The sequence below is a fragment of the Gymnogyps californianus genome, chromosome 2 (genome assembly GCF_018139145.2).
Source record: "Gymnogyps californianus isolate 813 chromosome 2, ASM1813914v2, whole genome shotgun sequence".
Lineage (NCBI taxonomy): Eukaryota > Metazoa > Chordata > Aves > Accipitriformes > Cathartidae > Gymnogyps > Gymnogyps californianus.
The window spans coordinates 51,138,305-51,152,725 of NC_059472.1; the positions used below are offsets into that span (position 1 = coordinate 51,138,305).

Below are 14,421 nucleotides of genomic sequence, written 5' to 3' on the forward strand. Positions count from 1 at the left end.
AATTCAGGCTCTTGTTTTCCAGAAGTTGTTTCCCATGTGAGAAAATTCAGAATATTCAAAGCATAAAACAGACAATGCATGAAATACAGTTCAGTGTCTGTGTGGATTTCTTGAATAATAAGAATTCTTCATCAGACTAAACAGGACAACTTCTTTCCTCATGTAAAGAATATCCACTGGCTCTTCAGGATCAAAAAGCTTTTTACTAAGTGTATATCAGCCTGATATAGATTTATCTATGTTAAAGTACAAAACTTGAAACTCTAGTTGGCTTTTATTGATTGTCCCAACAATGTGTGACAGCCTGACTCTATGGAAGCAATACAACTGAAGAAACTGGGGGGAAAAAAACAACCACCAAGAACCGTAAAACCAGAGAGACTTTTCTACTTTTTTGTTTTGCATTAGGATTGTACTGGAATTAATACTTACTAATCAATATAACTTACATTTACTCAAGTCTTTATACATTTTTCATTTCTTCTTGTCAGTGTTAAAACTACTTCTGATAAAATAAAATCAAATGGAAGAGAATTGAAATCCAGGACTGGCTCCAGGTTGTGATGCAAAAATCTTTGCCATGTTTGCTTTTTCTGAGGGGAAAAAGGAAGAAGGAAAAGGCTTTTCTGTGACTAGGGAAAATCTGCTTGAGAGCAGTCTGGTGGGCATGAGATATGAAATGTTACTAGAGAATTGCTTGATAAAGTTTAACTGTTCTTCCTTTCTCCTTGTGGAAATTTTCAGTGCCAACTAAGGCCAGTAAATCAATTGAGTATTTCCACAGTTTTGGTCACCTGAATATTTGACCATCTACTTCAAAGGCAGGGGGCTTTACACATAGAAAGGATTCAGCTGTTGCTATCTGAAAAGATGATTTCCAAACCCCACCACCTCTAGGCCGATGGGTGTTTCTGTCCCATGTGGCAGGCTGCCATGCAGGAGTTGTTTCTGCAGAGCATCTCCAGAGAGAGGGCTCTGCCATTACACGCCAATCCTCTGCTCTCTCAGAGGCCTCAACTCTGGCACGCTTTCACTGCATCTCATTCCCTCCAAAACTAGCTCTACAGCTGAGAAACCTCTGCATAGACATAGACTTGCCTGTAACAGAATTGCCATACAAGAAAAAGCAACACAGGATTTGGTGTGAACAGCTTTCTGACACTTCGGCTACCCTGCAAAGCTGCAAAAATTTGATAAGGGATTAATGACCAAACCCATAAGGGCTATTGGTCTGGTATCTTCTTTTATTAATCCAGCTAGCACCTCATTCCAAACACACTGAGGACACGCCACTGTACCTGGAGCAAGAAGGCACTGGAAGGTGGGAGCAAACATTGCATTAGGTGGGAAGGAGGGTTTGTTTGCATCGCTGTCTACTCCTGCCTAGGACCATCCTTAGAAAAGGTTTTAATTTTGCAAGAGAGGGCTGGCATCAGGGAATTGGTAAAAAAAAGTAACTATCAAAATGGTGCTTCTGAATGATAGAGGAAGAAGAAGCCATGTCAAGTGTATTCAGTCTAGCCCTGTATTCAGAAGAATAAAGCAAATTGTGTCCCCCACCCTCCACCATGGGTCATGATCAGGTACAAAATAAAGATCTGAATGTCAAAGAAAACAGTTTTGCTGATTTAGTCCTGCAAGTCATGCTACATAACTGTAGCAGGTGCAACTGCTGTTCCTAATATAACTTGTCTTCATTTAATCAGAAAAAAAAAAAGCCTTGGAGGAGACTTTCTGCCTCTGAAGATAACAAGAAAAATTACTTTCTTTCTGAGGTTTTTATATAACCAAATTCTAGTAAGCAGAGATGATGGACTCTTGCTTATTCAGGCAAATCAGCTTCTTAAAGCTACAGAAATATATGCATAAAGCAAGCAGGATTTAGCAGTCTGTAAAAAGCACATAAAAGAAACACCAGGTTAAAATAACCAAACGAGAAAACAGATGGTTTTAAGAACATACTGCATTTATTTGGCCCCAAATTCCTAGCATTGTAACAAACTCCCAGAGTTTCACTCCTTAAAGTGCTTCAAACTCCATTTATATTATTATTATTACTTTTAACATTAATGTACATTTCTGTATAAACATCAATCCAAAGAGATTTATATTTTTATAAAATTCTTTATATTAGTGGATCAAATTTGCTCTCAAGATGACCAGCATTAAGGCAAATTTCCAAAATTAAGATGTTGGAGTTACTCAAGTCTATGCTGTTGTGGGTGAGAGCAGAATTTGGCCCAGTAGGGTATATACAATTATATTTTCTGCATATATTTCAACAGGCACAATGGATTACCTTGGAAATCAATAACATTTAAAAGGGAGTTGATCAAAGCAAATACTTTTAATTTGCTTTGGCACAGTCCACATCCAGAGGATGCATTTGCTCACCAGCTGTGCTGAATAACCAGCGTGATGCCAGTGACACGGTGATCAGCGAAAGGGGAACCCACGTTGCATGAATTCACACAGTACTTCAGCAGACCCAACCTGATGTGTGTACAACTACTGTAACAGCAAAGTTACTTCGCTGGGCACCCATGCAAACTCACTACACCATGAACCTCTGAAATTCTCCTGGTGGAGACATGTTTGTCATTGATGGTAATATTCCAAAGACAGCCAAAAAATGGGTCTTTAACTGGAAGCCACACTGTGTCCAAATTTGCTACAAAAAAACAGGTAGAAAGATCAAGTTAATAAAATGAGAATGATTTTAAAGAACATTAATTATTGCAAGGCTTTCAAAAGAGGGGGAATGATATAGGACTACATGCATGAACGGGACCTTTGTTTTGGAAAGGAAAAAAAGCCAGTAGATACATGAAAAAATAAGAAGCAATAATATTACCTGGAATTTTGCCGAAGTAGAGTGGCTGATGCACACGTCTAGGAGGAGAGGGTGGAAGTCCAGTGGTATAGTTACTCTGTGTGCCCACTTCTAGCTGCACCATGTTCTCCTTCTGAGAGACTGCAAAGAAGCAGGTAAATGAGTACTCTTTCTCAACCCTATTAAAGAATCAACTAGATATGGCACTATTTTTAAATAGCATCTGTCTTGCAATTTAACTCATAGGAAAAATAGATTTTATTTTAATTCAAAGTCAGATTGACACATCTAGGTACTCTGGGACTAAATACAGCCCAAAAAAAACCATCTTACATAAAGCCTTGAATTAACACAAGACACTTATATTGTTCTAAAGAGTATTCTCAGAATAAACAGAAGTGAAATGATTAACAAAAATCTGGAGCTGCAATGCTCTGTGCCCACCATCCTTTCAAAAAGTTTCAGAAGAACTGGTATGTACAATATACCTGCAATAGTATGCCACTGTCCATCAGACAGAGGTTGCTTAGGTGTGACTGATGTCTGGAATTCTCCAGCACCACTATTTCCAGCAGCAATGACCTGTAAAAAAGTTATCTTTTAAGTTACCATGGCAAAGAAAAGAGCAACAGAAAAATACAGTACTTTAATTTACTGACCTTGTGATGGCTGGGTTTCACCTAGTTTTAAGAGTCACTGTCATTGTATATGTATTTCAGAAATTATCCTCTCCAAGAGGAAAGTAAATTTGCCTAATAGAATCCCAGGAGAGGATATTTGACAAATTTTACAAGCGTAAATACATACCTTTGTCTCTCCTTCTCAATCTTACAAAATTATGTTAATTCTTTTGACATAATCTCTCTGAGACAAGGTCTTTCCTACCAGGCCTTCCTTTCCTTTCCCAAAGCAGTCATCTACATGCTTGGCATCTCCTGAGAGAATCTCTGTAATACATTTCTCTCGCCTTTCACGCAATTTTGGACTCCTTGTAATTCACTCACGAAGCTTGTGGCCTGACTGTTTATGATGACATTTTGAACAAGCACCTGCTTGTGCTTTCTCACATCTTGCTTCTCATTCCTTGTGAGTGCATTATTTTTTTTCCAACATCTTCCTCTGAAACTCTCTTTTGGTGTGATGGTTACAACAAACTTGGTAATGGTCAGGTAACTGATAGGCTGAGTCCACTTCCTATCAGGCTGACTGATGGTGTCCCATTGACCTTTTATTCCTTGCTGTTGCATCCTGTCCCCACCAACAGCCAGCATTAATCTAAGTTACTGCTGAAAAAAGTGGTCAATCTTGCCCCTAAGGAGTCCCCGGCTGTTGATGCCCCTGCTTCCATGTGCTAGCTGTGTCTTGAACCAGATCAGTGATCTGGGGGAAACTAACTGACGACAAAAAGATAAATAATAAAACCAAGTTCCCTAATCTGGGAAGAGAAGAGCAACGCTGAGCTTTCTGAAGTTAGGTAGACTCATGCTGGTTTAAACTGTGCTATGAGACAGCAGGTTCTGTGGAGCACTGACATCTTTCTCTTTGATGCCTCTCCAGCAGCAACCACAATAGTTTTGTAGTCCAAGACTCACACTCAGAAGCTGTTACATTACGAAAAAGCAACAGTGATAATAATCAACACCATGACACACCCATCAGCTAGAGGAGAAGACGCTAACACAAAGCAAGACTGCTCCAGTTCTTTAACAGACGTGGTTACAGAGCTGCATCAGTACAGCCACATGATGACTGATGTAGGAGTGGGAATAAGCCATGGAGTTCTGTAGCCTCTAGCCAAAAACCCAGTGGGTTTTTGCAAAGGCTCGGAAGCCTGAAAAAATTAAGACTGTGCCCTGCTGCTGACCACTGTGAAGAAAGCATGTGCAAACTAGTGTGCACACAATGGAAGCTGCTAATGTAGGCATAGAGACAGGTTAAATGCTCAATTTTCCATGTGATGGTTATAAACAACTCTGAGGAAGAGACAGGTTAAATGCTCAGTTTTCCATGTGATGGTTTTAAACAACTCTGAGGAAGTCGTTTAACATTATACCTATAGACAAATGTTGTAACACACAAGTCCAGAGTTCAAGGTCAGAATTCCCCCTGCTGAAATGGAAACACAGCCTGTACTTACCTTTCTTCCTTCCATGTAAATAGTCAAGTAGTTGTCTTGCTTGCTTCCAGCATGGAGAAGTACACCTGTTGAACTCCTTGGTCGAATGGTAAATACAATCCTAAAATCCAAGCCCATCAGCAAATTACCTGTGGAGAATTAAACAGTGGGTAGAGGAATGATCATAGGAGGAGATAATTGGAAAACCATGTAAAAATAAATAAAAAAATTCTTACACATACACACTTAAGACATAATTCCATATACCATAATCTCTACATAGCTTACCAATGGTGATATATCCTCCTTCATTAAAGAAATAAATCCCAGTGTCCATGGGAACATCCAGACATGGAAGTACACCATTTTTTTGCTGAGGTGCATTCATGACTTTTCCATTCATCTTAAAATTCCTCAGGCAACCCTTGAAACTGTTCATTGGTATATTCTGAAAGCATATTTCAAAACATGAATACTAAAGCATGATGGCAGGTTTTTTAGTAAGAATACCCATTAGTTCTTTTGTACTGTTGGACTGTAGAAAGCCAACTGGCACTAAAGGCACCTAAAACCTGTCTCTGATGCAGTGAAAAGGTATTCCAAAATTTTAAAAAAGAGCTTAAAACATGAAAGTGACAGTTGATTTTGAGTTAACATAACTCCTGCTTGCAGAACAGATACTTCCCAATGATGTGTCAAAAAGACAACGCAATGGGAGTTGTGAAATCTCAAGTACACACTTCCCTTCCTAAGAGGCTGTTTATTTAAATCTCATTTTCTAAAATGCCCTGCATCATTAATTGTCCAATTTTTTAAGTAATAGGAACCACACATATTTCAGATTAAAATCTAGTTCTACATTCATAATTCCTTAATGAGTAGGATTCCTTTGCTTCTCTATAGATTATCGCTTAGTCCACTGAGGTAAATATTCTGCAGGAAGAGGGTATTGCTGGAATTACAAATGTGACTTCGGTCTTTTCTATTTTTTAAAGAATAGAAATGAAAACAGTACATGGTTGTCATCAGTGTCTCGGCAACACATGCTGAAAATATGGGTCCAGCTGAGAGCTGTGTGAACAGGTGAGGAAGAAGACCTGTAATAAACAATTGCAAACACCAGTCACACATGGTGCTCACTCGGTGCTTGGAAATATCCCCCAAACCTTTTCAACATGGAAATCCTGCATGTTAACACTTTCACAGGTAATTAGTGCAGCATGGGGCGTGTGTGTGGGTGGATGTGTCAATTATTTACCTGTCTTTTCAGTGATGGCAGCCCTCCCACGTAGATTGGTGGTTTAATGCTGATGGCAGAATTTTTTGCTAATCTTCCATGCTGGGCCCTTAGACCATCAACAACGAGGCGGACATTCTTCCCATCTGTGCTGAAGACCACCTTTGCAGGGTGCAAACATAACAGAATGAAAAACGCTGAGGCTAATGAAAGCCACTGGAGATTTTTTTTCTTTAACTTAAACACTGTATTGTTGAAATATTTAAACTGAAAATAACATGCTGGAACCATCAGTCTCTATAAGCTCTCTCATAACAAAGACCTGTCAACCACATGAACTTTCAGGCACAGGAATTAACTTCAGATGACCAAAATTGAATTTCTAATATCTTAAAAATTCAATAGGCTGTGCCTGCTCAATGCTAGTTGTGGTTTCACCATGGTTCCTGTGCGATACTACTTACAGTGTGCCATTGCCCATCATTGTATTTAATACTGGTTTTGATTTTGATTTGTTTTCCTCCAGAGCCAAGTGAAAAGACAAAACGTCCTTTTGAAATGTGGAGAGCCATATAAGAATCCTCAGACCTTCCCTCCATGAAAACTATTAATCCTCTTGATGATCGAGTCCGTACATCTACAGAAAAATGTAACCTGTAGTGGAAAGTAAGCATATTCAAATATAGGTCTGTTTTGTTAGTTGTTGTATTCTTTCTGTTCTCCAAAAAAAGGCCAGTGAAACTCCATTTGTGAAATGCAGAATAGCTTTTGGGTGGAATCATGGTGTTCTACATTGCCTGCATTTCTGAATGTGAATGAAAGTCGACAATATTCAGGCTTAGCACTTGGCATCAATATGCACTGTAATTGTTCACCACATCCAAGTCAATCTACACAGTTTGGGTAAATGTTAGCATAGAAAAAAAATGCCTGAACCTTTAGAACCACTCTTCTGTTATGCTCCAAGACATAAGCAAGAAGAAAATCCTAACTCTTAGCACCCAAAGATTCAAGCAGCTTTGGCAATTCAAGTATTAGGAGGAGAACAGAGAACATTTGTATTACCTCTCTGGAGATGACAGTGGAGAAAACATGTAGGATATGAAACTGTTGGGGATATTTCCAAGGAGATATGCTTCACTGCTGACATTTAACTGAGTTGGTAAAGTGTGGTTTTGCACATTAGCGGCTTTCAAATAATCAAGGTATTTTTCATTCTGTACCTGTAAGACAGAATTGAAACATTTACTATGCGTGCACATGGAAAAAAAAAACATTTCGGTCTACACACTTAAGAGTTCCCACCTGAGGCAGTCAACAGCCTTCTCTAAATGACAGAGAAGCTGTTGTCATCCTGGACAAGTATGGGTTTAGCATGGAACTTCAATACAGAAACAACTTGCTTCAGATGTGAGATGGAAGGAGAATAATAACATCTGAATCTCAGTTCTACAAACCATGGCTGTGCAGACAAGGCCTTGGAGCGAAGATGACAGTAAAAATAAGCGTACCTTGAGCATCTTAAACCTGAGAGGGTTTTTAAATTCCTTCAGCAGCATTGGTTCAAGGTTCTCGTATTTGCGGCAAGCTCCGAGGGATACACCAGTCTTTGCAGTATAATTAACGAGATTTTGAACCTCAGGGAGCTGACCTGCCCTAGAGTGATGAAAGCAGTGAGTGCTGTGACACAGCATTCCTTTTCTTTAGTGTAATCAACAACATATTGTAAGATTGTGTACTGTACAAAATAGATTTCCCAGTGACCTGATGTTAAAGTACCGATTTTTATTTTTTGATGAAAAATGTAGGTTCAATGCTGTAAAAAGTATTCATATTTGTCCTGGTTCTGCCCATTTCTTTTTCGCTGTGAAAAAACTCTGACGTTTTGTTCTCATCTCTTCTAAACAAAGTATTTTTTGCTAGAAGCTATCTATTTAAAAAAACCAAACAAATATTGCTATTGAGAAAAGGGGAAAAAATGACAGCAGCCTTGATTGAATAAGATTTCTGGATCAGACTACAAAACTTTGCTGGTTAATTATGCATAACCAGTGGCAGATCAAGAAAAAATGGCAACATTAGATCCTGCTAACTCAATGATTCACTCTCTCCTTAAATAAGATGTTCTAATGAGATTTGTCAAGGGGCAAAGCCCATCACAACTTAATATGTAGCTTTAGTATTATAGCCAAATTATCAGAAAGACTGTCAAAACCAACTTCCTGTGTGTATAAAGAATAATATTAAGTAATACTATCATTTCCTAAGTTGTACACAGCATCTCTAATCAGTAAGTTACAAAACACTTTACAAATACAAAAAGCAATGAAGCTCCTTGCCCCTGGTTTTCTGTGAGAAGAGTGGTAGTGTTGGGAGCGGAACCTGAACTTCTTCAATTCTGGTCCAGTTCTCCATTCACTCAGACTAGCTACAATATTAATTCTCCATCTATTTTTGTACTAAAAGCAATTTTCCAAATTTGTTTTCTGATGGGGAAGTTAATATACAGATTACTTCATTGTCTTGCAGTGCTTTAAATAAAGATATCATTTGAGCAACCTGACCTAGTGAAAGATGTCCCTACCTGTGGCAGGGGGGTTGGACTAGATGATCTTTAACGGTCCCTTCCAACCCAACCCATTCTGTGATTTGATGACAATCAAATCAAAATACACTATTTTTTGTAAACTCTACACATGTATAAATATTCCTCAAAACTTAGCTAAAACAAAGCCCCACTGGGACATCACTTGTGACTCAAGGAATGCTTTTCTTTAAAGAACGTACTTATGCATAATTTTTCTCCTAAATTTTGCCTGTAAGATGCCTCTAATAAGCAGACAAACACATGTGAAAAAAGAGATAACATAAATCAGGCACATGATTTCTATACATATGCTCTCATTTGTTTGTGTAAGTCAGTCTTTTGGTTCTGTCAGTAAGCTTTGCTCATTTCATTACCTGGCTCCCTGTGTAGCTATAATGATAGAATCTAGCAGATCTTTTCGGATGTCTTGTTGGGACACTTCCAATTCACTATGTTGAGTTCATTCTTTGATTAAAAGACTACTAAACAGGTACAATTCAGACTGAAATTCCATTCCATCTGAACAGCAGATTTACTTACAACTTGATACCATGTATAACCTGCCTGAATAAAAGAATATTTTGGGGCAAAGTTATACATTAATGAAGGCTTCACGCATGTAGAAGAAGAGCAGTTTAGGAAAAAGTGATTTTAATATGATTAAAGAAGGAAAACAGGCCAAAATGCATGAAACAAATCTTGCTAGGACAAATACCTTTTTATAAAGATGTTTGAGATGCAACCTTCAAAATTATCTCCGCCAAATTTTATAGGTTCATTTAATGCCTGTGCTCTTGGAGAGTCAACTGATGCTAATGCTGATTCATCATCAACCAGCAGACGTACTCTGAAACAAAGTGAATAAAAACAAGCATGAAATCTAAATAAATAGTTGTGAACCTAACTGATATATATATACAAAAAAAGAACCATTTGACAGATGTATTTTCTTGTTACATTGTAATTATGCTAGAGCTTCATTAGCTCACTTCTGAGATTTTTTTCTGTATGTGCTCATTGACTGCTATGAAACTGCTCTGCTTTTCGGTAGTAGATATTGAACAAGAGTTGAAGCTAGTACTTCAGTCCTACAGTGAAACCCTGGTCCAACTGAAATTCATGAAAAAACTCTCATTGACAACTATGGGACAGGATTTCATCCTTTGTGTCAGAATGGTGCACTTGACATGTTAGCAACAGCTAGTACAGATAATATTAAGTTATAATTACCCAAAGTTATAGCCAATCATTCAAAACTTTCCAGTTTAACTAACTGGGTTTATAACTTACAGTGACATATGTAAAGGCTATGGGAAGGGGAAGAGCTCCAAAGCTCCAGCCTGACAAGCAGTCAAAACTCACACAATCTATAAAAGACATGCATAGTGACGTACAGCTGAAACACCACAGGTACATGAACATTCACAGACTAAAAATCTCCTTTTGCTTCATTATTTCAGTATCCTTTGCTAGCAGAGGCCATTGTTAGCTGTGTACCCAAAGAACAAGTCACACAATTTTAATCTTCTTTCTCCAGCCACAACATAAAACAATCAGATAAAGAACTGGACTCACCTGTTGTCTGTTTTTATTACCGTCACATAATGTATTGACCCATCTTCGTATTTCTTTTTCAGTTCAATTTCCTTCTCTCCCATCTTCGCAATTACAAAGCCAGGTCTCAGAAAGATGGTAAGAATACTAGGCTACAAAAGAATCCCACAAAACGATCAGGTAAATGCAAGTGCCTTTAGTTCTCCTTGATATTGCCATTAATACAGTTCTCAGTGGTCTCTTATGGGAAAGAAATTTTCTTACACTTCAATTCTGACACTTCAGTCATCTAATACCAGATATTACACCCAGTTCTGCCTGATTAGCATAGTTTCTGTTTTAAAATACCTCTGCACTCTGAATACCAAACAGTTATTTAAAATACTTGTTTAAATTATTTTTACAAAAAGCAGAGGATTCAGTTCTCCACTTCTCAAATGCCTGGTGCACACTCACTTCTTAACTCCTCCAGCCAGCAAGAATGGGGTTCTACTTGAACCTCCCTGCTTTCTGAGGGAATGTTGCCAAAATCAACCCCTTTTCTCTGCATATCATGGTAACATTTCTGCGTGGAATGCCAGTTTTTTCTAAGAAAATTTCCAGCCAACTGTACTAGGCAACAGTTATCTTACTGGGATGGTGGTGTTACGGTGCATGAGCTGCTCTGCAGAAGGCTCAAGTTCAAAGCTCAGTTACTTGTTGAACTACTTGTTGGTTGAGTGAAGAAATTGCCAGGATGAGTTTCTCTGGCCTATGACATGCAAGATGCCATGCTCAAAAGATGATTATAATAGCCTTTTCTTGCCTTAAAATACAGGAATCTACATGAAACTTATCACACAAACTGATGCCAAACTGACACAGTCACAAACAAACATGACTGATCTAGAAATAAAACCAATCACATATTCTACGTTGAACATGAACATGATCTATGTTTCATACCCATAGATTGTAATTCAAGAGTGTTCCAGTCGATGCCATGGTCTGAAAGCCAAAGCCAACTTGGAAATCCTTGGGAAATGGGAAACCCGCCGCACTCAGGCTCAATGTTCCCTTCTTGGAGAAAGCTGCAGATCTGATGAGCTGAAAGACAGATAATAATGCTTTCAGTGGTTTTCCTTTTAATCAGAAGAAATGGCAACATGGGACAACAACTGCCCTACTCAACATAATTGCGACCGACTCCAGTCAAAACCAAGCACAAGGCAAACTGCAAGTACAATTTCAGTACGGAACAGACCAACTGAACTGGTTTCACCAGCATTAACTATGATCTGAGAAACTCTAAAGGGAGATGAGGATTGCTGAGATAACGAGCTGTTTGTCTCCAGCTAATCTCTGCATTGACATGATGGCTTTGAAAGTTTTGACATTTGGGGACACAAAAGTGAGCAGCTGGAGGACTGGTTCGTAAGTACGGAGCTGTGCAGATGAGCTACATAACTGAAACTCTGTGAGTCATAGGACAGAATATACCTGGGCCTTTTTGAACAAACCACGTTTTAATACGTGAGAAGTTGTACAGATACAGACAGAGAATGAAGGTCAGATCCTCTGCATAGGGAAATGACCTGCAAAGAAATTGCTCTGTGAAAGGTTTAGATGCCACAAAAGGAAAGCAAATGAGCACAAACTTTCAGTGCAATGCCATAGTAAAAAGGGCAAATGGGATCATGCACCATGTAAGTAGCAGTAAGTAGAAGCAGAAGGGTAGTTTTCATCTCTCCATGCAGCATTGGTTAAGCCAACACTGAAACATCACATTGTCCCATTTTAAAAAGAACGTGGCAAAACTCAAGGGTGCGCAGAAAATAATTATAAAACAATCAGATGAGTGGAGCAATAGCCTTACAATGAGAGACTTCGGTGGAAGTAGAGTCTGCTTAGCTCTTTCAAGAAAAAAGGTTGAGAAGTCATTTAATTAGGAAGCATAAGCATCTTGGCGGGAGGAAAGATCTTGAGTAGTATTAAGTAACTAAGTATTCTGGCCTAATCAATAACAGCAACTGGACGCCAACAAGTTTACATGGTAAATATGAAGTCTTAATTGTACACAGTATTAATTAAGAGGGTGGACTATGTGCTGGAGCAAGCTATCACAGTAGGGATGGAGTCTCCTTTCTTCCATATCTTCATACCAAGCCCAGGTTCTTTTATTACCATCACATGTTAACCAAATATAATTTTTGACCTGAGTAAAACCAGTCCAGGTTAAAACCATAATGGTCCAGGATTTACAGACAAACCAGGCTCTGTGAACTCCAGCAGAAGTTTTTAAGGAACTTTCTTAGTTACCTTCCAGTCATCTGAACATTTCTTGCTGACACCAACAGTCTCGTCAAAAATAACAGATGCAGTGTTAGGGTTTTTCACATTCTTCATGCAGCCCCGGAATGGAGGTGTGGATATATTAAAGCTGGTTTCAGGGAGTGGAAGGAAAAATTGAGTTCAGTAGCCTGGTATTTCAAAGCACACACCAGTACAGTAGCCTGTAAATGCTGACAATATACGAAATAGAAAAACAGAACACGAGCAATCTTTCTTGCACACACATACGTCATGCTGATGAAACCCAGTCTTCAGGATACACTCCAACAAAGATCCCACCATTAGCCAAAAATCACAGATTATGATCATGTATTATACACTGGTTATTTTCATATCACATAAGATACCCGATACAGAGTGTGAAAGAAATTGCCTAAGGAAAGAGTTTAGATGGAGTTCCCATACAAAGCCTGTGTATTACTCACCGTTCCCGTAGAGAAGGTGGAATTCCACCTAGATAGTACTTATTGAAAAGGAAGACATTTATGTTGGCTTTAATATCAGGACTGACATGAACAGTATTCCTACTTCGGGCAAGCACCAAATGAATCTGAAATAATAGGTGAATAATGAGAATTAGTTCACTCAGGAGAAACAAAAATTGTGTAGCAGATTAAAAGTACTCCCACAGAGCAGGACACAATGGTTTTTTTCCCCCTCCTCTCATTTACTAGTGCCTTAAATCCAGAGTAACTGCAGTAGTTCAAAGGTACTTTGCAAAATTTGGGCATTTGGCCAAAGCAAATGCCTAAGGAAAATGCTCTACTATCCAAATACAAGGTGAGGTTTTATTTTCCTCAGGAAGATTGTCCTTAAAATACACCTCACCTAAGATTCAGATATTGCCTTCTATTTGCAGCTGAAGATTCAGGAGCTGCTGCCTGATACAAAGACGAGGTCAGTCAGCTGGCTGGAGGTAACTTGACCCAGCATGGCATAAAGACTCCCTCCAGCAGACCCTGCGACCTACGCTATTTAGTTGGAGATGCAGTAAGGGGAAAAGCAACACTGAATCAACATGGCAATCAAAGGTTTTAACAATGTCAGCCAGACTGAAGTAGTAGTACTACAAAACAGTAGACTAAGTAGACAAGCAACAACAAAAAGACTACGAAAAAGTAATCTCTGTAAAGATCAGCCTGGCCTGAAGAAATAAACCGTTAGGTGGTGAAAACACTAACCTAAGTATTAAAATATGTTAATAATTGCAATGTACACGGCTCTCTACTAAATAAAGCAATGCTCTGTCAAAGAGTTTTTTGCTTTGGTGGTTTTCCTGTTAAATATGAACTTATTCACAGGAAAGCATAACAGTAGAAAGATTAATTTTCACATGTCCAAACTAATCCCTAACAGCTTGATCCCCTCAACACAAAAGGAAAATTCACAACTAAACTTTACAAGAAGATGTTTAGTTTCAGCTAATGTGAATTTTTACAAATAATGATCACTTGATTGTTTAAAATTACATACTTGTTTATATGTTCCATCATTTACAGTTGCATTGGCTTCTATTTCTTTTGGAGGCTCAGAGCCAACTTTGTATCTAAAAACTGTATGACCATCTTTAATGAGCACACTGATGAACTGATCCTGCAGTAAAAAAAAACAAAACACCACCACAATTAAACTGCCCACATTTCGTATATATTTCACTGTCATGTGAATAATTTTAATGAAGCTATCTAGTTGTTTCAATAAAGCTTTTGGGGGAAAAGATAACACAAAGCACACTAAAACTTATAATAGTAACAAACATAATT

General features: G+C 38.4%; 1 protein-coding gene across 1 annotated transcript in view; it reads right to left on the minus strand.

Annotated features, from left to right (window-relative positions):
- Positions 1 to 1,967: 1,967 nt before the first annotated feature.
- The window catches only part of LAMA3 (laminin subunit alpha 3), a 122,274-nt gene continuing 109,820 nt past the window's right edge, over positions 1,968 to 14,421 (minus strand). The window contains exons 62-76 of the mRNA XM_050890736.1: positions 14,132 to 14,251; positions 13,084 to 13,208; positions 12,626 to 12,746; positions 11,273 to 11,413; positions 10,349 to 10,479; positions 9,489 to 9,620; positions 7,698 to 7,842; positions 7,252 to 7,403; positions 6,651 to 6,840; positions 6,208 to 6,348; positions 5,238 to 5,397; positions 4,971 to 5,098; positions 3,322 to 3,415; positions 2,855 to 2,974; positions 1,968 to 2,671 (exon numbers count right to left, since the gene is read on the minus strand). Coding sequence (XP_050746693.1) covers positions 2,526 to 2,671; positions 2,855 to 2,974; positions 3,322 to 3,415; positions 4,971 to 5,098; positions 5,238 to 5,397; positions 6,208 to 6,348; positions 6,651 to 6,840; positions 7,252 to 7,403; positions 7,698 to 7,842; positions 9,489 to 9,620; positions 10,349 to 10,479; positions 11,273 to 11,413; positions 12,626 to 12,746; positions 13,084 to 13,208; positions 14,132 to 14,251 — 2,046 coding nt within the window. The 3' untranslated portion in view covers positions 1,968 to 2,525. The remainder of the gene's footprint in view (positions 2,672 to 2,854; positions 2,975 to 3,321; positions 3,416 to 4,970; positions 5,099 to 5,237; positions 5,398 to 6,207; positions 6,349 to 6,650; positions 6,841 to 7,251; positions 7,404 to 7,697; positions 7,843 to 9,488; positions 9,621 to 10,348; positions 10,480 to 11,272; positions 11,414 to 12,625; positions 12,747 to 13,083; positions 13,209 to 14,131; positions 14,252 to 14,421) is intronic.